The sequence below is a fragment of the Cavia porcellus genome, unplaced genomic scaffold (assembly GCF_034190915.1).
Source record: "Cavia porcellus strain 051 isolate PalLab524CR breed Dunkin Hartley unplaced genomic scaffold, mCavPor4.1 scaffold_12, whole genome shotgun sequence".
Lineage (NCBI taxonomy): Eukaryota > Metazoa > Chordata > Mammalia > Rodentia > Caviidae > Cavia > Cavia porcellus.
Genome location: NW_026947495.1, coordinates 50,975,057 through 51,002,122, shown reverse-complemented (window position 1 = coordinate 51,002,122; position 27,066 = coordinate 50,975,057). Strand labels below are relative to the sequence as shown.

At 34.4% G+C, this 27,066-nt stretch overlaps 1 protein-coding gene across 2 annotated transcripts in view; it reads left to right on the top strand.

The window, feature by feature from the left end:
* Fap (fibroblast activation protein alpha) overlaps window positions 1–27,066 on the top strand; it is a 77,223-nt gene that overhangs the window by 29,593 nt on the left and 20,564 nt on the right. For both annotated transcript variants that reach the window (XR_010050817.1, XM_063259166.1), the window contains exons 7-17: window positions 199–271; window positions 911–1,031; window positions 1,911–2,065; window positions 5,580–5,683; window positions 7,861–7,996; window positions 10,375–10,419; window positions 16,465–16,569; window positions 16,668–16,738; window positions 18,826–18,879; window positions 20,143–20,267; window positions 24,140–24,187. Coding sequence is in view for 1 of the 2 variants with exons in the window: in XM_063259166.1 (XP_063115236.1) it covers window positions 199–271; window positions 911–1,031; window positions 1,911–2,065; window positions 5,580–5,683; window positions 7,861–7,996; window positions 10,375–10,419; window positions 16,465–16,569; window positions 16,668–16,738; window positions 18,826–18,879; window positions 20,143–20,267; window positions 24,140–24,187 (1,037 nt within the window). In the remaining variant the exon portion in view is untranslated. The remainder of the gene's footprint in view (window positions 1–198; window positions 272–910; window positions 1,032–1,910; window positions 2,066–5,579; window positions 5,684–7,860; window positions 7,997–10,374; window positions 10,420–16,464; window positions 16,570–16,667; window positions 16,739–18,825; window positions 18,880–20,142; window positions 20,268–24,139; window positions 24,188–27,066) is intronic.

The following is a 27,066-nucleotide window of genomic DNA, read 5'->3' as shown; positions in this document are numbered from 1 at the left end:
CTCACGTTTCCTGTTCGACTATCTTACAGTCTATCTAACAGCTTTCTATTAGATGTGTGGAAACAAAGGTATTTCTCATAGCTGTCATTATTTTTTATAATTTAATTTTTCTGTTTATACAGTATCTATTTGCACTGAACAGAGTGATTTGTTTTCTTTCTTCTCTTTCTTTTTTATTCTTTTTTCTTTTCCTTCTAGAGAATTTCTAAAAGGATATGAGCTTCCTCGTCCAATTCAGTATTTATCCTGGTCGCCTGTTGGGAGTAAACTAGTACGTGTTTAATTTATGGAACTGTTTAATCATTTAAATAAAAAAGGAGCCATTTGATTTTGGCCTTTGTTAAATTTCCCTGCCTGAAAGGAAAAAAATAAAGATACATTCATGACTATTTTCGTGGTTAAAAACGGGAAGAGTTTGGATAAATTGAAACCCATCTGAGAATTCCGCAAAATTTCAAGCTCATGGATAGACTTCTTTAAATATCGCAGTCAAAAACTTTATCCTTATACTCAGCCAGAATGTGTTGTGCCAGAAAACTCAGGAAAAATATGGTTTTCACAAGTTTCCCAGACTAGCTTCAGACAACATGAAATTTTGTCCAAGCTCTTATTTAAGGGCTCTAAATAAAGTTTAGATCTGGCTAGCTATTAATATTCAGAGACTTATTTGACATTCTGTCAATATGCATAATTATTTATTTGGATAATAAAACTAAAATGCTTATAGACTTTATCCTTTTGCTACAGAATTTTAAATTCTACTTGATGTTAATATGGATTTTTTTAACCAATTAAAATATTTTAGTTGTGGGTCTTTTTTGGAACTGATTTACAAAGATCTTAAGTATAATAATAGAAACAAATACACTGTTTTCATTATATTTGATTAACTAGCTTCTACCACTTCCAGGCATATGTCTATCAAAACAACATCTATTTGAAACAAAGACCAGAAGATCCACCTTTTCAAGTAACTTATAATGGAAAAGAAAATAAAATATTTAATGGTATCCCAGACTGGGTTTATGAAGGTGAATTGTTTTTACAATTGCTGCTATTTAAGGTTTTTAATTGAAAGTCGTTTTATATATTCAGTAAGATTTAGAAGAGTAGTTCTTATTTTGATAAGTGGTTGCATTTCTACAAGCTGCTGTTAGATTATAAGTAGGATGGGCAGACTTTAAAACAATCTTGATATCACATGATTAATAGAATTTATTTGCATAAACATTACTATCAAGTGGTAGTAATGATTTATATTCCAATAAATATTTGGTCCTTTGGTGCTATATCTTTTTTTTTTTTTTTGAGAACATAATCTTTTTTCCCTAATTACTTACATAATTATTCATGCCATTTTGAGGGAAAATGTTCTTAGTTTTTGATACTATCTTGAATTTTGCTCTCATTCTAAGCCATGTAAGTTCTAGGATTTCACTGTACTTTACAAGATCTTCTAATCTGTAATCTGTCTTCTTAAAGATATATGAGTACATAAAATATATCTCAACTAACTAGGTAGGTAGAAGGCTAGACAGATAGACATATATTCCGAGGACAGAAAATCAACCTTCAATAGTTATTTCACTTTTTAGTAAACTCCAGTTCTCCCTGTCTCAGCTACTTTTGTTTACTACAAAAACTAAAAGCTTCCCTGAGGGAAAATTAATTATTGTTGATGTGTTTATTATTTGTTTTTAGAAGTACATTTTTGATTAATGTCAATTGTTAACAAGACTATTTGATATTTGATTGAGAAGTAAGGTTAAGCTGTTCTCTTTATTCAAACTACTTTCTTTTCTAATAACAAATGTATGAAATATGTTCCATCTCTGTTAAATAGTCAGTAAATAATTATTTAGAAGTATTATCAGTAAAATGTAATTAATACATACATATTTATTTTTCAGAGGAAATGCTTGGTACAAAATATGCTCTCTGGTGGTCTCCCAATGGAAATTTTTTGGCATATGCAGAATTTAATGATACAGATATACCAGTTATTGCCTATTCTTATTACGGTGATGAACAGTATCCTCGAATCATAAATATTCCATACCCAAAGGTACGCAGAATACTCTTAGCAGATGGCTTCATTTCTTTGGTTCAAAGTGAGCAATCATTACCATGAATAGAGGTGGAATCAACAAGTTTGGAGAGCTACTTGTCCTTGTGCATTGTAAGGCAAACAGTATACTGTGCTCTATTGTTGATATGGACATCTGTTGCTTTGGGCATCTGGTTGTGCTGGATGAAATAGTCTTTGCAGAATCTTTGAAAAACATATGGTCTAAATCATGGAAGAAAAACAAGCTTATTTTTAATTTTTTTTATATTTCATGTTCCAAATTCAGGGTAAAATTCTTTTTTTGCAGTTCTATGAATTCTCATGTAAATGAAAACTAGAATGGGAAATAAAAATGTGAGGTCTGATGTTCTGTCAGGGTGAAGCAGGCATGAGTTATAATCTCTTGTGGGTACAAAAGTCACATTTGTGAACATCAGTTACTTCCTTCAGGTAGTTAAAGAAAGTAAGCTGGTGTGAGCTTACAGTTCCTGCTTACTGATCATTCTGGGGTTACTGTTCTACATTCTTTTTATTCAGTCTATGTGTCCAGAGAAGAGACCTGAGTGTGCAGTAGAATAAGCAAGTCAGAGTAAAGAAGCTAGCCCAATTTTAATTTAAATCACAGACTAACAGAGGAAACTGAGGCATAAGTTAATTCACCTTTTGTACAAGGAATTGGATGTGAATTTCGAACATGGCTATTGGGCCTTGGCCCCATATTTTTACTCGTCAACCGAACACTGTTACAGGTGGATCCAGAAGGTCTCCATATGTCACAACATGGATAGATGTGGCATTTGCACAAAGAAATTCTGAAGTAAGCCAAATAGATCACAAAGATAAAACTCTGATTGCACACAGCCTAATATTTATGTTAAAAACATGTTTTACCCAGGGATGGTGGTATACACCTAAAATCTGAACACTAAACAACAGAGACAGAAGAATCACAAGTTCAAGCCTCACCTGGACAATTCAGAGACTTAATGAGAACTTATCTAAGAAGTGGGCTGGGAAGAACCTCAGGATATCACTCACTGCACGGCCTTGGGTTCAGTCCCAAGTACCACAATAAATAAATTAATAAATTAATTTATGGATGATATACGTAAAGGATGAGTGTTTAGAGAGGAGCCCTGTTTAGGGACTGTGTAGAAAGTCTGAAAATTCAAGATGTTTGGTGATCATAGGACTGATTATTGAGACCAAAGAAATAACATGTAAAAAGAACTTGAATCTTTGAGAAAGTACATTGGAGCAAGAAGAGATGAGGAAACTCAGAATCAGAGTATCCACACTGACTGGAGAGTTGAGACCCACATTTTCATGCTTCTTTAAAGACTAGAGTTTCTGAAACATCTGGTGCCGGGTAAGAAAATGGGAAAATTCTAGCTAGGAAAACAAGGATTTCCTAGCTAAACCAACAGAGTTGAAAAGAGACTGAAAATTTCTTCAGATGATTCAAACAACATCGAATCATTGAACATTCTGTATCTAAACTTTGTGGATTTAAATTTTATTATAACTGTAAGACTATCTTTCTGCATTAAAATAACAGGAACCCTAAGAAGCTTTCTAGGCATGAACGATACTGTCATGTAAATCTTAGGCACACAGTAGCACAGAAAGCACAAAACAAGAAAAGTGTAAATCCTATGGACACTTTCTGTGGAAGTGAAATCTTCCTCATCTTTTGGGATTGTACAGTAGTGATGCAGCAGCTTACTGAGCACTTGGTAATTGTCCTAATCCAAATTATATGAGAATAGCAAAAAGCATGTTTCATTTATTTCTTTTTTTGCACTCTCTTCTCCGAACAGTCTGCCTCCTTCTCTACACTTCTCAGCACACAATGAGATTACTATTATTCTAATGATGAGAGAACTGTCTTTAGAAGCAGAAAATAATATCCGTTATATCGCAGTTTTATGTCCCAAGAATTTTCCTTATAAATCAGAGCTCTCATCAAGTAATTAAAATATCTAAATTTTTCTGATCAATACAGTATTTATAATTGCCCTGAAAGTAAAAATAAAATTAAGTTCCTGATCGCATACTGAGTATCAAAGGTAACATGCTTAACCTTATGTGGTTATGAAAAATATATGAGGCAGAGAAGAGAAGATTGGATGATAGGAACAGCTATTTTGGAGAAAATGACATCTTAATAGGTAATACTGATTTAGTATCATCTTGTTTTGAAGTCTCATCTAGCTTTTGTCCTTCTGTCTCCAATGGTCTAAATAGGTTGTATCTTACTGGATTTTATTATGTATGATAGTATAAGCAAAAACCTTTTAAAGACAAGGAGATTATACAGAAACCATTGTTCATTTTCTGTTAGTCGATTCTAAATACTCTGTAATGCTGTCATTCTCTTAAATGGTTTTACATTGTTTTGATATACTTAATGCTACAGTATACGAAGTTGTACTCAAGGATTTCAAGGAAAGAGACAATATGGTAACTACTTTTAGGTCAGGATTATCTGGTGGTGAAACACTATTCTGCTTAAATGGTTATGTTTTGATCTGTGCTGTTTCATTGTTATGCCCTCTTTTATCTCAATCTCCACTCCATTATTTACTTTTTTATTTTTATCCTTTTAATTAAAGGAAAAAAAATAGCAGGATATATTATAGTAACCCACTTTGACTTTCCATTACCTCGATTTAAAGCCCTGTATTACTCTCACCATCTGGTTTTTAACTGATGTTCCCCTATTCTGTTTTGCTGGATAGTATCAGGTTCGAAAATTTAGGCATCAGCTGTGAAGATAATGAGATTCATTATAACGCCCATTCTCGTTGACTTTTATCTACTTTTGAAGACCTACAATGTCTCCAATGTTTTGGTTTTGTCGGTTTTATTCTTTACTGTTTTGTTCAATTGTATTATAACTAACGATATAGGCAATTCTATTAGAGACAGCGGGAGGCATTATGGTAACCATTGTTGATCACCTTGTATTATGTTTTCACATTATCTATTATGTCCACCCTTTTGACTTGACCGATTCTGTTCTGTTATGTCACATTTGGTTTTACTCTCTTCCAAAAAAGTAATAAGAACCGTGGGAGCAATGAAACCCAAAATGTGTAATAGTCATTGTACAAAAGAGAGGAAAAGAAAGTGCTGTAAACTATATAACTGCATGTATATTTAAGTGTATAAGATAGAAAATGATATCACAGAGTTTTATTGGATCATTGAACAGAACTGTTTGCAGTATCATTGATGGAATGTCCACTTTACAAGCTTTAATTTTGTGACTTGAACAATTATTTCTAAGATGACAATATGTAATCCATTAACTAGTGATTTCCTACTGTTCATTTTTTTTTCTGCAAATCTGTATAACTTGTACCCTTTCTCTGCTTTTTTTTTCCTTTTCTCCTTAAATAAAATTAAAAAAAAAAAAAAAAAGAAAAATATGCTTAAATTCCTAAAGTGTCTATGAGATGATAATAAGGGGAATCATATGAGCTTATATATCTCCATTTCTTTGCAGGCAGGAGCTAAGAACCCTACTGTTCGGATATTTATTATTGATACCATCTACCCTCAGCATGCCGGGCCCAGACAAGTGCCAGTTCCTGCAATGATAGCCTCGAGGTAATCTCACATTCCTCCACCTTTTTAACTGAATTATAGTACTTTAGACTTTATTAATCAAGGTTTATTCTCACAAATCATTTCTTTAAAAAGAGCCTTTTACAGAAATAAAAGTGGCCACAGGGAACAATCTAAGTGAAACTTTTCTCACCAGGGAGATAATACATTCATATATGACACATGCCTTCTGCACGGCTCCTTCACGCCTGATGTACTTTCCTTAAACCAAGGCTTATAGATGTCTGTGCATCATATGCTCATGGTAAACAAGAAATGAAAAACCAACACTCTCTAAATATCAGCTTGTTTTAGCAGAAAGTTGTTCTTTTCAATTACCTGGTAAAATTATACTTAGAGACTGCGTATAGGCAAACAGGGAGATATATTCTTACCTCACCAGCACAATGGTTTGTTTAGATATTACTGATTAACGTGAATTACAGCAACTTTCCAACCCCTATCATGGTTTTTCTGGTTGAAATGGAAGATGGAAAGGAGTCTCACTTCCAAATTTCCAGATCATAGTTTGGTCTTCTCCTTCTGCCCCATGTAGAAGAATCGGACAGTTCTGAAAAGCTGATTGAATCTCATAGGGAAAAGAACCCTGTTAGAGGATTCTTCTGGGTACTTTCGAGTAATTAAAAATGACTACTTTTTCAAATTATCTTCTATCTCCCTATCAAGTCATGTTGATGGAAACATGATCAATAAAACATCATGATTCTCCTTAGGTGGTAAATGGACTGAATGAAAGAGCACCATACAAGGAGTCAACATATTGTTTTTAACATGTAAAATATTAAGCATATATTAACAATAGGTTATGTATTTTGAACATTTATTATACAGCAAACATGATTCTTCAGTCCTTTCAGCTAGTCTTTAGAGATTGCAATTGATTATAATGATATCATTTCCATTTTATATTGAAATAAATACAGAATGGTTAAGTGGTTTTTCCCAAAACTGTATAACTACCAACACAGTATTAGGTTTTGGGCCTGAGACTCCTTCCAGTCACATAGACAACGTCAAATTCCTGTGGTTCATTTTACATTGATCTTTTTTATATATCATCAGAGTCAAGCAATCATTGCTGTCTTTCATTGAAACTATGTACTAATACTATTTGAATTGTTTCCTATATATTATCTAATGATCATACTAATTCAAATTCAATACCTGACCATGATCACAGCCAAAAGTAAATTTCCAGTGCAAATTTGTCTGGAGACAGAGTTGATGTTTTCATTTTACTTGCCAATCCCTGTGTAAAATAGCAAATTTAATGTTTTGTTCCCTTTTTATATGGACCAATAGCTTTTGCCTCATGCCTTAAATTATTTTCTAAGATGTAAATGATTGAATATATCATTTAAAAAGTCACCATTCTCCATAGGTGGAAAATGGACTGAGAGAAAAAGCACCAAAAATGGTGAAACAATTAAAGTATGAAATATTGTATCTAAGAACTCGCACTTTAAAAAAAAAAAATCAGCAGACAGACCTTTCTGTCGCAGCTGCACCAGGTTTGTCTAGAGTGGGCACCTGCTTTCTCTCAGATTGCAGTTTCTGAGGCTGAAGCCTTTGAGTCTCTGAGTGGAGAAAGGAATCTTCAGCTGGATGCAGTGGCGCACACTTGTAATCTCAGTACTCGGGAGGCTGACTCAGGCAGAATCCCTGTGAGTTCAAGGCTAACCTGGGCTGCATAATGATTTCAGGGCCAGCCTGAACTACAGAGATACCCAGTCTAGAAAACCTAAAAAAAACAAAACAAACAAACAAAAAAAAAAAAAAAAAAACGGGGAACTCTTCTTCAAGCAAAGGTCTAAACAGTCACTTTTGTAATTATCCCTCAGTAATCTTCAAACCATCTTTTTTGTTTAAAACTCGTAGTTTCAGAAATAAGAGGCATACACCAGGGGCTGGGGATTTAGCTCGGCAGCATAAGCGCCTGCCTTGCTAGCGGCACAACCGTGAGTTCGATCCCCGGTACCACCAAAACATAACAAAACAAATCAGCAGGCATAGTTAATATTCAAAAATGTTTTATTCCTTATTTAATGAGTAAGTATTCTATAATAATAGTAATAAAACTTTAGAAAATGTAGATAATGAAATTATTTAAATGTGGTATGGGTTCATGGTGATGACAACATGTTTTGATTCATTTGCAGTGATTACTATTTCACCTGGCTCACGTGGGTTACTGATGACAGAGTATGTGTGCAGTGGCTAAAAAGAGTTCAGAATGTTTCCGTCTTGTCTATATGTGATTTTAGGGAAGACTGGAATACATGGGATTGTCCAAAGGTAAGACATACTAATACCACTGATACGTGTTTTTTAAGACTAAAGCACAATACTGCAGACTCATTTATTACTAACATTGTATATTTTAAAGCTAGAATTATTGCATCCCACTTGAGACTGATTTTGAAAATGCATTCTATATTCATATTCTATATTCATAGAGCCAGCATTACTATTAAATAAGTAGGACACATGCTACTTTCTTATATGACTTTAACTTGAAACTGAGTAAACAAAAATGAGACAGTCTGACTTGGGAAAAATTGGATATCTGGTTCTCAGCTAGGATACACATTTGTCTTTTGGGACTGTAAAATAACAGTTAAAAAAGCAAATAATGACAAAAATGTAAAATATGTCTACTAGAGAAATAAATATGTTTTATATAATGTAATTAAAGAAAAATGCAGGGCATGATGGCTCATGCCTATAATCCTAACACTCTGGGAGACTGAGACAGGATAATCTCAGGTCTGAGTTCAACCTGAGCAACTTCATAACTTAGCAAGATCTGGTCTAAATTAATTAATTAAAAGGGCAAAAGTCTTGTGTTGAACCCCCACATGGGCAGGGCGAGAGTACCACAGAAGATAAGTGAATGAAGCGTGCTCTATTCAATGTCAAAATTGAAAAATAAAAATTTCAAAGGATATTACTGAAAGGAAGCCAAATATTTCCATTTCAAATATTACATCAGATTGTCCTATTACCCAGTTATCTTAGGACAGTTCTTTCTCTTTGCGGGCGGGATGTCTTTAAAAGCTAGAGACAAATCTAGTACTAAAACAACAACTCAATAAAAATTTAAATTCAAATTAATGCATCAAAAACCTAAAAACTCTCAAATATGACTGCTTTTAAGTACTTATCTTAAACACTGAGAAATCCAAGATATCTTCTTAACACAGGAAATTTGATGGTTACACTTTATGAGACTCCAAATTATGAAGAAATGTTTCATTAAACCAAACATATAATAACCTATTTGATAAAGTAAGAAAAAAAACAGAGAACAATCAAAGTATATCACTAAATTCATCTTAAAATTAGGACATTGTGTTTTACAAGGAAAATGTCAGATGGCTGTTTTAAGAAATTAGAACTATAATAGCCAACATTTCTTAAACAAAAATAGTTTTTAAGTCACTACTATGAAAGTTATTTGACTAATTCTGAGGGAATGTTAGAAGCTGATATTTAGAAAAATAAGTTAGAGGCTGATTTCTATCTTATTTATACTTCGATATACAAAACAGAAACATTTGTCTTTAATGTAGTATCATAGCCCCCCAAAAGGAGGGAGAGGACTAGAGAATAGTGATCTTAATTATACTTAGTTAGAAATTTTTGATCTAATTAGTGAGTCTTTGCTGAATGTACCTTTGATACTTTGACTAAATCTAGTTATCAGAAACTACTGCTTTAATTTTATTCATTTGAAAACTGTAAGACTTATAATTCAGACACAAGTATTAGCTACTAAATTTCAGCATTTAAAAGTTGATTGTTTTGGAATCTGAAATTCTACTTATCAAACTTTGAGTGATCTTTAACTTAAACTGATAGAGCACTTAAAATGCACCTTCAATGAAAATCTTTGCAATAGAAACTTTCACCAGAAATCTGAATAAACATAGGATTTTTCTATTTCAAATAATCTGATAAATACTTGGGATGCATTTTCAGACGAGAATAGCAATGCTAAATTTTCCACCCTGACTTGTGTTCCTGTTCGGGAAACCAATCCTATTTAAGATTAAATGACATATCAATATTTTATTCATGCTGAAAGTCATTCTCAAAATAAAAAGGTAAAAGGAACCAGCAATAATACTTATGTGGAAATTATATTGGTGAGGTTTCATTAAAACTTTGTAGTCTGTGAAACATCCATATTTTTCTGCTAAAGAGGATATTCAAATTTTATGGCTAAAAATAAGTATAAGAAATTTTGCTATTTTTTTCAAGTCCTATCTTACTGTTTTTGAGATACTGGCCTATTCCTACAGGAAAAAAATTCAAACTGGATTCTTAAAAATATTTTGTGCTCACAGTTTTATGACAATATATCTTCTCTTGGTTCTCCTTCTGCCTTATTGACTGTTCTTTACCCTTCTAGCTTTTCCTTTCACATCTTTAGAAATCTCGTTCTTCAAGTTAATCTATTTGCAAATAGACTAACTGCTGTAAATAGCAAACAAGAATCAACACCTACATAATCCATATACACAGAAACTGTTGTAATCTTAAACTAGAGGTTAACCTTAGGTTACTAGACTCTGATTAGGCAGTTTAACTGGTTCCAAATTAACAGATTAAACTTAAGAAAAAAAAATAATCTACTGATATCATCTTTGATGTGATCTTTTGTCTTTTAGGCCCAGGAGCATGTAGAAGAAAGCAGAAGTGGCTGGGCTGGTGGAGTATGATTTTGCTATATTTTCCTTGTATTTTAATGACTAACACTTGACAGATTCTTAGCTATTAAAGGTTAATTTGCAAGATATCTAAGTTGGCATTACTTGTTTTTGTAGAAAAAAATACAAGGTAAAAAGCACAAAGCAATCTACAAAGTGATTTTGTGCCAGATTATTTCAATGTCTATAGTTTTACAGTGCTTTTGAGAACAAATCATATATATATACAATATATATATATATATATATATATATATATATATATATATTGTAATGGGGATTGAATTCCACCTCACGCTTGCCAGGCAGGAGCTTACACTGCTAAGCTAAATCTATGGGCACAAATCATATTTTTTACGTCCCAAATTTAAGTTTTTCCAACTTATTCTCTTACATCTATAAGATATTACTTCTTAAATCCACAAAACAAAAGCCAATTTTCGATAAGTGACACAGTCTCAGCCTGACCAGGGAAAATCATTTTGATTCAAGAAAAGTGAGCATATTATGAATCTTTCTAACTTAAAGACAAACTATCTCATTAAATTTTAAAAACTGAGCTGAATTCCATACATGCATATTCGTGTCACTTTTTAAGTCACAATTTGGTATCAAATATGAAAAATATGTAGAGAGTTGTGGTTTGTTATTATTTTTATCTGGAAGTGTTGTATAGATTTATATGGTGATTTTAGTATAAAATTATCAATTGTATTTTTATCTTATATGAACATAAGACACAGAACATTTGAATGTGAAGTAGATGTTGCCTCTTATCACAAGCACATAACTGAATTCAACTAGCATATGAATAGGAGAAAGTTGCTTTGTGAAATTTGGACAAAATATGCCAGAAAGAAACTCTCAGAACTTGGTTTCATACATTAATCCATGACATAAAAAATCTGAAAATCAATTCCAATATGTTAAGTCTCATAAAATTTGAATAAAATGACTAAGGAAAAATAAATACGAAGTAAAAGTCTTCTGATACTAACATCTCTTTGCTGTATATTTTCTGTTCCAATAGTTTTGGGGCCTGTACGCCATTGTTTGCATACTAAGTCTTCATTGAAAAATGCTCATTTTCATTAACTAGGGAGCAGTTGTTATTTTTAAATGCAACTCTATCCTAAAGTAACAAGCATAGGTAAATAATTTTTTTTAAAAAAGTAAGTCCTATCCAAATTTACTTGCCTCTGTATTATATTATTACTGGAAAAGTTATCAGTATTCAATGAAGGAAAGATATTCTATAAATTTTTCTACATGTTTGGTTAACTGGATTATTCCTAAATCAGTATTTAAAAATTTGAAGAAAGAGGACAGTTAATCTACTCATTCGTATCTCATTTTGAAGATTTCTAGGGAAAAGTGAGAAGGAAGTGCTTAAAAACATTTGTGTTCTTCATGATTAAAATACAACTAGATTTTCTATAAAGTACTATTGAATGGTATGATTTTACAAATAGATCAACATTGGTGCCAACAACTTTCTCAAAGATATTATCTTGGACATTCATGTACATTTATTCTGAAAATGTATAGAGCCACACTCTGATACATTTTAGAATCTGTCCATTGAAAGGACTCTTGAGATCAATTGTCTCTTAAAACTTTTACAATTCATATTGCATCGACCTTACTTTATTAAACATGAGTTGGAAAAATGAATGAATGCACTAATGCCTTGTAAAATTGTAGAATTTTTAAAAAATACAGTGGAAGAGCATTATTGAGAGATGAGGTCCCTTTATTAAGTCTAAAGTCAAGCCCGGTTAAATCTAGGAAAAAAATCAGCTCTTTGTCTGGGACATGTAGTTTTTGTGACAAATCACATGTTCCTGTAGCCTTAGAATTATATTGGGAACAATTGATTTTTCTTATGTACTCCTTTCAATCTCTTAAAATTTACCTGTCAGTGAACCTTCTAAATTCTAAAAGAACTGTCAAACTATGTAATAGCTTTCACATCCTTTCAAGCCTCCTGCCTTGTCAACTCTTCTGTTCCCATTGAAAGAGGGCACAAACATAGTCATAACATATAACTTATAAACAAATGACTATATGAAATAAGCTGGAAAACAACTAGAAATGTCTGTTATTTACGTGTTTGTTCAGATAGTGTTTGCATGCATTTGTGATGGTGGGGCTTAAACCAGGCAAGCAATCTACAATTAAGCTACATTCCCAGCCCTCGTTTAAATATTTATTGAATCCTCAGAAAAAATACATAGGCTAGTGATATTGGTATAAATGTAAAGAACAATTTTAGACAAGTGGTTCCTGTAGAATTTATCAGAGCTTTAAACTGAAAGAGAATTTTGGAAATCATCTATGACTTATAATAGGGGTTGGAGAGCAGCTACCTAACTTGCATGAGGACTTGGGGTCTAATTCCCACCAAAATTAGTGAATTAATAAATACTTGGTAAGATTTTTAAATGAGATTAAGTGACTTACCAAAATTAACTGACTTACAGGCTCTGAGCTAGCCAGTGACTTTCCTTCAGTGTATTTCCTCCATTAATGGCACATTCTTTCTCTTAACTGGGATAAACAACCTAAGATTTTCTTTCGATACTTGGTCAGAAAGATAACAAATTTGTTTTAGCTAAATTTCTTCTCATACAAGCCCCCAAAGAGGAAGTTTTAATGAAAGAATTTAGTATTTAATCCTTTCAGTTTGGAAAACAAACACTGAAAACCTAATTCATAAACAGTAAAGCCACACTCAAGCTATTTTAAAATAACTTTTAAAAAACCCTATACTTCCTCTGGACTGTTGATAAAAGCTCTTGGTTAAACAACTGAATTTTCTAATTAATAATGGGAAGTCTAAGCTTTGACTAAATGTGAACTCAGTTTAGGCATCAGCCTTATGCCATTTAACAACAAAATAGAACAGGGTGGTAAATAATTTACTTCCCAAGGAAAATATTTTTAAAGGTTTTGCATTTTACCTGGAAATGCGCAACATCAGAAAATCCAAGGACCAGTATAGGAGACTTGTTAAAATTGAGGACAGCCTCACTGCACGTGCTTATCTAAGGTCCAGGTGTGACACTGCAAGAAGCACTTAACTCAGGGTGCATTATGTGCCCAGCTCTGGCAAGGTGAGAGCGGAAATATTTCACACTCTCTTTACCTCGCCCAAGTTACCTGCTCATCAAAAGCAGCTGTCTTCAATGTGCGTAATGAAAGATAACAGTCATTGCTTAGCAAAAGGATCCTTCCTGTTTGCCTGATTCTAATATTTTAAAACATAGTACTCTTCCTTTTAAATTTTTTTTATTCTCAATAAAAGTAAAATTTTAAGTTTTAATTCAGAATAAAACTTTTTTAAAAGTTCCTTCACTAACTCACTGCAAATACTGTGAATAATTTGTTTCTGTTTTTATTTTTGTTTTTGCTTTTTTTAATGCATTACCTTAAAGTGATTTGTGACTCATTTACGTTTTAAAGACTAAAACAATGCAGAACCAATTTTTGTCTTTCATATTAAAGACTAAGAGGTAGACACTGTAAAGATGCTACTAGTATGTAATTATATCACCATTTTGGAAAACTTTCTTCTGAAATAAAAGTATGATTTTGTCATATGTTAAAAAAAATCCATCCACAAAATACAAATAAGTTTCCTATTACTCACCCTCTTGTCTCTTAACTTCACCTAAATTCTTTGGTCTCATTATGAAAAATCCTACCAAAGCTGATCTTATTCATGAAACTAATGGAAGAATAATATAAGGAGACACCAGTTCCTAATTATTCTATTTATGTTAAAGATTTATTAAAATAAAACCTTTAGACAAATTTAGTTGAGTTTATTTGAGCAAAAGATAATTCATAAATCATGCAGCCCTCAGAACTGGAAGTGTTCCAGAGAATTCCACCTAGGAATGCAAACACTAAGATGAACTCAGAGCAAAGTAGAAAAAATCACCTTATTTTTTCTAGGGTTTTGCCTTTTCTGGGCATACTGTGATGTGTTTTCTATCTGCATTTGGCTGAAACCCAACTATTTATGATACTCTTGAATTAGATTTTGCTGTTAGGTTGCAGTCCATTATACAGAACACAAAGTGTGGAGACAACCTTAGGTTAATGGTGTCCACAGCCAATGTGCCCAGACTTAACTAACTGTATTAGTTCCTTAGGGGTAATATAATAAATTACACAAATGTGTTGGCTCAAAGCCACAAAAATTCTTTCATCTCATTGGAGATAGATGCCTGAAATCAAGGCTGTAACACAGCCATATTTCCTCCGAAGTCTCTGGGGATTGACTTTTCCTTGTCTTTTTAGCTCCAGATAGTTTCTGTTCACCTTTGATGTTTTGCCTAAGTTTATAGCTCTATCATTCTAATTCTGCTTCTGCTTTCCTATAGCATCCTTCCACATCTTTTAGTGATGTGAGATCTCCACTAATCTAGTATGATCAATTCTTACCTTGATTACATATATAAAGACCCTATTTTCAGACAAAATCTGATGTTCCTGGTGGAAATAAATTTGGAGGTAATATTCAGATACATCACTACAGATACATAAAATAAGGTGTATTTTAGTATTAAATATTTATCATCTTTTTAAGGAAAACATTATTAATTCATTAATAGACAAGAAGTATCAAATCACATATGGTACCACCACTAAAAAGCCTATTATAACTTCCTCTAATCTCAATCAAAAATGGACTTCAGACTAGGTCTCAGGATATTCAGATTTGTAGCTGAAAGATACTTTTTTGTATGTTTGGGTGATTAGTAGGTTTTGATTGTTGTTTTTGTTGCCTGACTCAGAACATGGTCTATAGTCTTGCAGAGGGATACCAACTAAAGAAGCATGGTTCCAATTATGTACAGAAATATCTAATCTGCATGATGTATGGTAGCTCTCTCTTCATTTAATTATGTTACAAATTCCAAAAGCATTATAAAGTATAAGACAAATCAATGGGAGAAACATACTATTTGTAGAAATTTGGTATGAGGACATTTGCAGAATTTCAATTATCTGCACTGTTTAGGATGTTGAGGTATGTCTTGTTCTGTTCCAAGCCACACAGGAATGTCTAGCTCCCAACTGTTTTGGCACCAAGGTTCAGTTTCATTGGAGATAATTTTTCCACTGACCAAAATTAATGGGGTTTTTGTTTCTTTATTTGTTATTAATAAATGTTTGTTATGTATAATAATTACATTCCTCAGTGCTAGCATCACTGCCTCAGCTCCACCTCAGATTATCAAGCATTATATTCTCATAAGAAGTACAAACCCTAGATCCCTTACATGCACAGTTTACAAAAGCGTTCCAACTCATGTGAATATCAAATGCTGTGCTTATCTGACAGGAGGCTGTGCTCAAGTGTAATGCAAATGATAGGAGCAACTATAAATATAGATGAAGTTTGCTTTCTCTCCCATGACTTCTTCTACTGTGTGGTTCAGTTCCTAATAGCCCATGGATCAGTATCAGTTCATAGCTTAGGGTTTGGGAACCCTGCCTTATGTAATTATGTGATTCCCATCACATACTAAGTAAGGTAGGCAGGTTTTCTGTCTCAAGGAGTAAATTTCCTTCAAGACATTTTAATCTTTAAAATATCTTCATTATATCATTGACCTTAGGTACTTGGCATTAGACAAATCAAAAATTAAAAGTACCATAAGCTTTAATAAAAGCCACACTTTGCTCAAATATCTCACTTTAAAGTTTGAGTTGGTTAAAATATCAGCATTTGTTTGTAATTCTTTTATGTCTTTCAAAGAACATAACTATAAAACATAGAAAATTAATCAATTTTACCATCACAAACTCACATGTAAGCAGTAACAACCAAGCACCATTGGAGAATATAAGTACCCATTAGAATCACTGAAATAATTGTCTCTTGAAAGTCTGGAACTTCAGATGCCAATGATGGATAATAGGGAGGGCAAGGTAGTCTGATTCCTATAAACAGGACCACACACCACATAAAAATGGTTTTAGTTTGGTCTGTTTTTTATTTATTTTTTTAACATAGCCTCTGTTAATTTCTTTCAGTTCTTTGTTTCAGCACCAACTTTTAGCTATGATAGCATTTCATACTACAAAATATTTAGCGACAAGGATGGCTACAAACATATTCACTACATCAAAGACACTGTGGTATGTTCCTTCTAAAATTTATCTCCTCAAAGATCATTCACTTGAGGTTGCTCAAATAACGCTTAGCTTCACACAACATAATGTTTGTCTTTTTATAGGAAAATGCTATTCAAATTACAAGTGGCAAGTGGGAGGCCATAAATATACTCAGAGTAACACAGGATTCACTGTAAGTATTCCATGAAGCAAGATACATCATTCAGGTTTTAATTAGCACTGACTGATGGATGTACAAACGATTTTGCTGCATCTCTCTTAGTTTACAAAAGGAGCATTTTCGTTACTCCCTAGTTTAGTTCAGACAGCTGTGTTTCCATTAAGATTGTACATTCTTAATGATTAGTTAATGTGAATTCCTTTTGTGCTCTTTAATAGGTACTTGTTTCTCTTCTGGTGTTTAATAAGTAATTATATAAAAAGTACACAAATTTCAAATAATGATTTAAAGGCAGATTTTCTTCGTTAGCAAAATAAGCAAGCTTCAAAATTCAATGGAGGGCATGTGATATAGCAGATTTTTGAAATGATTCACTATTGTTTAATATTTTTAACTGTAAGATCTGTCAGTTATTGAAAAACTATTGTGTACCAAATACTGGAAAGTAGAAATGATTATCTCATTTTACAGGTGAGAAAACTGATACTCTGAAATTTTAATTAACTTGGCCAATGGCCAGTCAGATAGTGGCAGACAAGGATTCAGATCTAAACCACATTAAATCTAAGACTTTTGTTTTTAATATGAATAGAAGTCTCCTTTCTTTCAGTTCTTTCCTTTTCAATTTATCCTACATAGTATCTGAATTAACCATTTTGCAACAGTCGTTGAATGTTAAGTTAATCAGGAAGATAACACTTCCTATGTGTCACTTTTATGTAGTCTAAATCCAGGGATTGCCTCTTAGTGCTCATGTTCTGTATGTCGTTAGTTAAAATTTGAGAAGCAAAAGAACAGGATCATTAGTCTGAGCTCACTGCAGAGACTCTATGAGAACTCTGTTGTCAATCTGTGAAATTATTTAATGGTTGGCAAAGGAATTTGGACATTATATGAAACAACTATGAAAATCATTAAAGCAAAGGAAGTGGGAGATTAACTTTAGGCATAATGCATTTAGGAGGTAGAGAAAACTGAAGGCAAGAAAAGCCAGCTATGGTCACAATGTTGGTATTAGGCAATAGAGCCTCAAACTAGAATCACAGCAATGGAATATAGAATTAGAGGACAAAACTATGCTGCCTTCTTTTCTATGAATCTATAGCATTTAGCACCATACCTGACACAGAGAAGCTCAATACACATTTGATAAATGAATGAGATGGTTAAGTCAGGTGGAGGCAGATCAGGATTGGTGATGGGGAGAGATGGAGAACAGACTGTGCTACACTGTCAGAGATGAAAGCAATCAGGGAAAGCGGCATCACAGGAAAGCTGCAGGAAGTCGTTTGGGAACGGCACTAAGCAACTTATTTACAGGTTTTTGGAAATTATGTGGGAAAGGCAAGCAAAAGATGATTGGAGTCATGTGACTTTAGTAAAGCTATAAGCCAGAAATATGCATGTTTAGAATGTAAATTTGGTACTAGGAATGAGCTGAATTCTGTTCATTCTTCTTGAGACTAGCAAAAACTGAAAAAAAATGTGACAGTTATTTTGTTGTATAAACTTACAGAGGAATGAAAATCATTTCACTAAAGTGAATTTCCCACTTTATATCTATATTCAGGCAGGTTAAAAAGCTACCTAAATACTTACATAGCAAGTGTATTCTCTTGGGATTTGTCTTGCATCTGGTTGCATTAGCAGGCCCTAAAGTGTGTGGAATCCCAGTTTGGATGTATGTCTCTGATTTATGATAAACTTATCTACTAATAGGGCTTCTATAAAATAAACTTAAAATGTGTTTTCAATCACAGACAAAAATAATAAAAAAACAGTGAAGCTAGTAAACTGCTACTACTCATGGGAAAAATATGTAATATTAATTAGAAATCACATTTTATCTTATATGACTCATAACGAAACAGAACATATCTGTGATAAAAAGAATACACAGTTTAACCTTTCTCAGATGATTTAGAGATCACATTAAAAACCCAAAATTCAGTTATGAGCAGCAGTGGTTTGTGTATATAAGTGTCAATTAATAGTTTCATTAGATTAATGTTTGCCTGTATTGTTTACTATGTACCATTTGTAACAGAACTGTATTTATTGAATCATCAATGCTAAATAATTTCTGAATATATTTTCAGGTTTTATTCCAGCAATGAATTTGAAGGTTACCCTGGAAGGAAAAATATCTACAGGTAACTTTGGTATTGACATATACAAATATTTAAAAGAAAACGTCATAGTCTGCAAGAGGTGTGGAAAAGCTTTAAACTGTGAAATGTGATGACAATCTTATTTTGTGTGTGTTACTAGAGATCTCTACTATTGAACTACATTTTCAGTCTAATTTATTTTATTTTATTTTATCTGGAAAAGAGGTTCTGCCAACCTGTCCATGGGTCACTTGATCTTGTGATCCTATTGCCTCAGACTCCTTTCATGCTGATATTATTTATCAATCAAAATAAAACTTTCAGAGAAGAAGATATACTATCATATCAGCATAAAGCATAAGCTCTTAAATGTTCGGCAACTCAGTATTTGTTAGCAAAAGGAAATAAAGCAGGGAATTCTAATGTTGATATAAATAATATTAATATTTCAACCCAATCTAGTAATTATTGAGAAGATTTATTTAACATTGAGGAAATCTATTTATTTTATATACTTATTTATTGAATATCTACTGCGTGCCAGTCACTGTTTTTATTTTTGTAACCACTGGGGTGAGGCTGGGACCACCGTGGAAGGTGCAACTGTCTTGGGCAAGGATGTGAAAAAGGCTCATTCCCAAAGTGGGTGTCTATGAGTCAAAATTTCTGCAAGAACAAAGCCACAGGAGGCACACAAACTGTAACTTCTTGTTCCCCACTTGTTTATGTGTGTGTGTATGTGTGTGTGGGTGGGTGGGTGGGTGTCTGTGTGTGTGATGCTGGGCTCTAACCCAGAGCCTTGTGTATGCAACGGAAGAACTTTACCACTGAGCTACATCCTCAGTCCTGTTTGCTTATTATTAATTGCCTCTTCCATATGTTGAATAAAGCCAAGGACCCCTTCTTGGCAATGCTGACAGATCTTCCGTGGATGTTTTGCTGTGGGGTAGAAAAAGAGATGGCAAAACGAAGCATTATGGGTGTATAACCACTTTGCAAAGTGTAATAGGTTAATGGTTGTAGGGCTTAACTTCATTCCTACTGCAAATGTTAGTTATTTCTCCTACTTCAGGAAAACCACAGAGCATTTCTCCCTCAAATTTTGTGCCTTTTCAGGCAAAAATGAATCAAAAATCAAGCTATATCAAAACACTGTGATTCCCCTTTACTTTAAATGATATTGGCAACAGAAAAATAGAGTGGGTTTGATGTCAATATGTAAATTAGTCACTTTACATGGAGTAGTACATTTTGATAAATACAATCTCAAAATTTCAGCTTAGTTTTATTTTCATTTCCCTCTAGAATTAGCATTGGAAGCTATCCTCCAAGCAAGAAGTGTGTTACTTGCCATCTAAGGAAAGAAAGGTGCCAATATTACACAGCAAGTTTCAGTTACTATGCCAAGTACTATGCACTCATCTGCTATGGTAGGTGATGGACCTAACATAAGCACTCCCATCCCCACTATCATTGTAATCAGCCTGTCACCACCACTGGGAACAGTCTTTAGCTATTTGTTACTGAGCACTTTTTATTTGTAAGGCTTCCTCTAACACCTAAGGGAAAATTGAAAGGAAAGCAGGAAGGTATTATCGTCACTTTTTTACATTTGAGAAAACAAAGTAACTTGCCAAAGGTGTATACTGCTGATAAGCATCAGCCAGGATTGGGGTTAGAGTCTGTTGCTACTAAATCACATGCTTATAACTAGCATGTTCTGTAGCATTATGACGTTGTGTGCTTACGCAATCTGCCAGCTATCTACAACAGGAGCAATACCATAAAAAGAAGTGTTCTTTGATAAAATATTGCTGGACTTTGGCCTCATCTGCTGAAGAAGTACCAAACTCCTACAGCCAGTGGAAAAAGACATGGCCTTCAGGGCTTATACCTTCTCCGGGAGGCCTATCTTTATTTGAACTGCAGTTTCAGTTGGGATAGAAAATGAACTTCTGTCCCTCAGTATATCCTTTCAAAATCTGGAAAATTACCTATGACAAAAGTTATAGGTAATAAAATCATTGAAACGTTTCCCAGTTGTTTAGACCATTTGTATGTTTTGTGAATAATTTCTTTCCAAATAATTTTGACTTTGTTCACAAAATTTTATCTTGAATGAGTGGCAAGCAATCAAACAAGGTAAACACTATACACCAGTGAAATTTATTGGGCTCTTAGTCATCAGGGAGGTTTGAGAAACTGAAATAGCCTATGTCTAATTATCTATCTCGATCTCTTCCTCTTAGTGAATTCCCAGTTAGGGTTGGGGATGGGGCAATTGGCAAGTGGGGGTCTAAAATGCATGTCACCTTCCTGTTTCTGGTATCAACTCCTTAACCGGGGTGATCAGCTTAGAGAACAAACAGAGCCTGACTGTTTGAGATTCCTGGTCAGCTGCTGAAGCCCTGTGTGTGTTTCCCATAAAGAGAACCAGAATGAAGGACACCCTGCAACCTGACCCTAGAATCTGAGCCACAGCTCTTTTGACTATATGCATATAGCTTTTGTAACCCAAAAGCTCCCTTCAAGATGGCACATGATGTCAGTTTAAAATAACACTTCCACTAAATGTTTGGTCAGTGGCATCTTTGAAATGTCAAGAGATTGTTGTTCATGACCATATGTGCTGATTGTGGGTATGGCATTTAAAGGTATACATTAAATGTCCCTCTCAAGTTATATGCAACATTTCCAACCCAAACTCTGTATTTATGCAACATGCATTGAAAGCTTACACACCAGGCACATAGCACGATTGAACTGACCATGCCGAGTCATCTGTTGATCTATTCTTCTCTCCTGATAGACAGAGTTTGATTTATTTAATCTTTATAGTCATAAAATCTAGGAGAATATCTAATATATAATAGACTTTTGATGCTTAAAGAAATAAATGTTAAGAAATATTACAGCATTGCTACCCTTTGAAAAGTCTACCAAGAAACTTGCAATGTGCTGATTTGTTGATAGAAGTATCAATGACACAGTGACACTATACTGATATATATGCATTTCTATTGTTATTAAATAATAATTTTAACATTTAGATAAAGCAGTCTACCATGGTTTGTACCACTTTGCCTTTCTAATCTCTATTTTAGCATAAGTACTCCCTGAAGAAGAAATATAGAATCTAGATTAAGCTTTCATCAAAAGTTGGTGGAAGAGTCCTTTCTAGAACTTGAATCGCCTGACTTTTCCACCACTCACTCTTCCTTGGCAGTATGGTAATTTCCCATTTAGCAAAAAATATACTGTGTGGGAAGCATCACATCGTCTGGTGTTTTTGAAGCTCCAGTAAAATGAGTCACTGCGCCATCATAGGAAAAACCTTGAAATTTTTCCCTTTAAGACCAGGAGTAAAGCCTCATTATGTAACTTTAAACTCTCCAAAGAGATGATAAGTCCCAGATGACAGGATTAAAGCCGATGAAGCACACTGACAATGTTGATAGAGAAAAAGCAATGCAAAGTAATAATTCTAGATCATTGATGCTTGGGTTTCTAGGATTATATTCTTGGTCTACTGTGTCAAGGACAGTTGATCATTAGTTTGCCTCGTATTTTAGACAAAAACTAAAGGAATTTTTCTTTACTGAAACTGAACACCCATGAACATCCCATTGGAAAGATACAGATCAATTAAAGTCTAGCAATTTAGATTTATGTCTCATTTCTTATTCTTTGGGACAAAAGTGTAATATTCCTGTTTGTCTTTTTGGATAACCTTGAAGAGAAGCTTACACAAATGAAAATCTCTGCGACTACATTCTATGAACCTTTGAGATATCACACAAGAGCTGTTGAGTTTTTAGATAATCTAGTAATACCCCTTTTTTCCATTCCCAAATTCAGCTGAATGGTCAGACAGGATTTAAAGATGTTAGCTTTATTATCTGTAAAGCCAAAATATGTAGCTTTATAATACTGCACCTCAGAATTACAATTGCACAATTGCAGGTAAAATGGCTGCATGTTTCCACATGGGGCTTAATTGTACTTAGAGCTTCTGAGGGCTGGACAAAAAGCATGTCTGTGAGTGCATAACTATGCCAAGGGCAAGACAGAAGCAAGTGTTCATACACAGACCTTCCAGACCTGATCAGAAAAACATCCCTCCTCAGGACTGGGTAGAGCCAAAAGCATTACTTGAAAGGTGTTCCCTGAAATGTGACAGAAAATGTCAGGGTGACAAGAGCATCTCCCTTCAGCTTTCGTTTGTATCATGTTTTAACTTGACTTCCTGAGTAAGCACATCATTTAAAGGTGCTTCTCTATTACTCAATTCTATAATTCAAGTGAGTGATAGAAAATTAGTGTTTAATGGTTTTCAGACCTTGATAAAATGGCCAATTTTTGTATTAGATAAGCTAAATTCCAGGTTGGAATCTGTAATAGGCATTGATTCACTACCCATTAGAACTTCCACCTTTAGGACTGAATCATTAATTTCTACAGCTCCTGAGAGTGTTAGTTACTGACAGTTTATAGCCAAGCTCCCTTCTAGAGATCGCTGTAGTCCCAAGTCCCATCCAGGGACTATGTTTTGTGCTGGGAGATAAAAGCCTACCCTGCTGTTGCATTGAGATGACTCTGAAGGCCATCTAGCTCCTTGAGGCTTGACTGGTTCTCTGAGAAGCTCGCCTTCCTTCCCTGTCCTTCCTCTTCTAGCCCCATAGCTTAGGGTGCATCTCAATACCACCTCTACCTCCCAGACATAAACATCTGGCCCACAAACATTCTTTCATGTATTTCCCAGGGAACATGAGTTTACGTAGCCTATTTGAAAAGAAAATATGTTTCCTAACAATTGCTTTCTGCATGTGTTAATTACACAAAGAATAGCTGGATTTTATCCACCAAAGCAAACTGACCATTGAAACAAAAAGTCAAATTTAAAACATAACCTGGGAACTGGTGAAGGTTATTTGACAAAAAAAAAAAAAAAAAAAAAAACAGCTAAAACTGTTATAATGTGACATCTTCCTATAATGTCATTTGCTGCTGCAGCTTCTGAGGCCATTTTGTGTCTATTCAGGATCTTTTTGTGTCTATTCAGGATCCTTTTAGGAAAAATACACAGGAAATGCTTCCCTAGAATCTGTTCTTTGACTAAACTCTGATGGCATGTGTCATTTAAATGTAACTTATAATGTGTTTCCACTCTATGAGAAAAAAAATTACTGAAGAATTAAAAACTGTACTTAAGCTTGACGATAATCTGAAATACTACCTGAAGTCCTTGTTGAACACAGTTACTTCGAGACTAACCCATTTTTTTTTTTCATCTTGCCTGCAGGTCCAGGCCTCCCCATTTCCACCCTCCATGATGGCCGTACTGACCAAGGTACTCTTCTCCTTCAAGCCAGTGTCGTATTTTACCTAAAGCTACTGTCTTATCTATTCTCTGTGATATTCCACAAGAGAGAACAGGACTGTTGCCACACACACACACACACACACACACACACACACATACACACACACACACACACAAAGAATGGTGAAGAAATCCTGTTAGTATGCAGCTTCTTATTACACACATTTGCATGTCAGGTCAAACCCGATCATATGAAATTTAATGATGATTTGCAGTGAGAAACTGGCGTAACACAAATGAGTTCTACCACAGGAATTAATTCTATCTTCTCCAACTGGCCTCATAAAAAACACAGATTAGAAATGGAAAGAAATTTAGCATATTCAGTACACTCTCCTCAAAAAAGAATTCCTTCTTTTTGGGGAGGCTTTTGTTTTTTGAGTGTTTTTTTTTTTTTTTTTTTTCTCGTTGTTTTGTAGCATCTCAAACTGGAGACAAATTCTAGATGTAACTTTTCCAGTTCAGTCCAGTTCAGCTCGGTTCAGAGCAGAGGGTGACTTTCATGCTAGCTTTTTTCGTTAACAGCTACATCACATTGTTACCACATATGAAAACCCTGAAATTCGGAAGCTCTTTCCATTTTCAACTGCTATCAAGGCGGTCTTCCTTCTTCCTGAATTTGTGATATTGCTTCAAAATAGTTCACAGCTCAGAAGTGACCATTTTTGCTCTCAGGAGAGTTGTGCAAGTGTACAGTGGCTCTGATGTACATCCTGCTGGCTCTCCATTACTGTCCGATTTACTATTAAACATCGTTATAGGGTTGGAGTTGGGGGAGAGGAGGCTCCAATGAAGAACACGCAGATGACACTTCCGTCCCCGCTCATCCCTGCAGTTGTCCCTGAACAGCTTTGGTGACAAGTCAGGACACTGCTTTGGGATTAGCTTGGCTGTCAGCTCAATGGCTCAAGGATAGGTGAAAATAAAGCCATAAGGAGAAACAGTCATTTCAGGCTCCCCGTGCAGGGCAGGAATTGTAACATGAAACAGTGAATTTAGTTTCATTTTGATGTTGTTTTAACTTTGTGTCTGATGATGAAATATTCTTTAACATAGTAGGTTATATTTCTTAATTTGGCTCATTTCAACCTTCAGTGAGAGAAAATTGTAAAGCAATTCACTTTCAAGTCCTTATGTTTTTGTTTTAATTGAAATTACCATAGATATATAATTCAGTTTTATACTGACTAAAATAAAACCCAGCTTCCCTTTTCCTATAGCATGAATTTCCACATCATAGCATTTTTCTTAATATCCATGTTATATTACTGGCAAATACTAATCTCTATATGGCTTTTGAAGCTTCCTAACCTCATCCAATGCTTATGAATGCTGAAGCCACTCTCATGCCCATCACGTGTTTTTTTTATACTTTATAATTCATGAATCAAAATTCAAACTTTTACAGCACCATTTCCTAAACTTGCCTAATGATAAAACTCTTCTGATATGTTTATCATAAATACAGGACTTCAACTCTTCCCCAGAGGTTCCAATCCAGTAAATCTTGGATTGTGCATGGGAATCATTACTTTGCATAAGTGTCCAGCTGCTGTTTTACTGTAGATTTACTGTATCTTCTACTTATTTGTAGCTTTTCTACCCAGCTGACATTTCAGTTTGTGCCAGAAATCTTCAAAGTCAATAGATCTTTATTGGGTACTTACAAAATTAAACCAGATACCGTGTTCAGAACTAGATCAATAAAATAATAGAAGCTGAGTTAGACATATCCCTATCTTCCAAGAGATTATAGATCCCTGGGAGATGCAAATGTGTGAACAGGCATTTATGAGACAGCACGATAAATTTCTAAGACAGGAAAAAGATAGAAACATGAGAGCACATAGACAGTGCACCTCGTATGTTCTTATTTTTGATGTAGTAAGAAAATGTGTCTTAATCATGGCCACATCTAACCTGAGACTCATGAATACTAAAGAGCACTCCAAACGGTTTGGATGGGTGGCTTGGTTAAGTGGATTAAAATATATTCTTTCTGACTGCAAGACTGGACTCACTGTGTACAGCACACCTTTGAACAGACGGTGAATTTTGTTTTGAATGTGAAGTTCAAGGTACTGATGGGATGTCCAAGAGGAGCTTTCCTGCAGCAACAGTGTTTTGGATGTGGATGTCAAAATACTAGTTTGTACTATAGATGACAATCAGGGTTAGAGAATACACTGTTATGAAGGCTTTGGAAATAGAGTTGTTGGGGCGGGAAAATGAGAGTGGATGGGGTTAGTGGAGAGTGGTGAACCTATGACACAGGTGCCTCCTCTCGGCACACAAGCCAAGTGTATGAGTTGCTTTTCTAAACTAAAACCTCAGTGTTCAAATTTAATTGCAATGTTGGCACTTTGCTGTAAATAAGTGGGCTTTGGGTTGCAGTTTGGGTACCACGTCTCTAAAAGGTTCACCATCACAGGCCTAGAACAAAATTGTGTGGAACACCAACGCTCCAGTAATGAAAAAAAAAAAAAAAAATGAGCCTATAAGGGAGAGTAAGAGGGAACAGCAGGAAGGGAGCAAGCTTGAGGACCTGGTGTCCTAGAGAGCAGAGAAAAAGAGAACAAGAGCTGAAGAAACCAGAGGTGCAAGAAAACGAAGGCAGACATGCTCTGCACTAGTGGGTTTAGCAAAGAGGACATGCTATCTCTGCTAGAGCGGTTTCACTGGGCCAGACTGAGTAAGGTTATACCTGGCCAGGAGACAAACTAGAATTAACAGTTTCCAGTGGGTCTGACTGCATCAAAGGAGGCAACAGGAGGGTAATGACTGAAAGCAATTGATGAAGTTTTCATTTTCTTCTTGTATGATGATAAATATTTGAATATGACTAA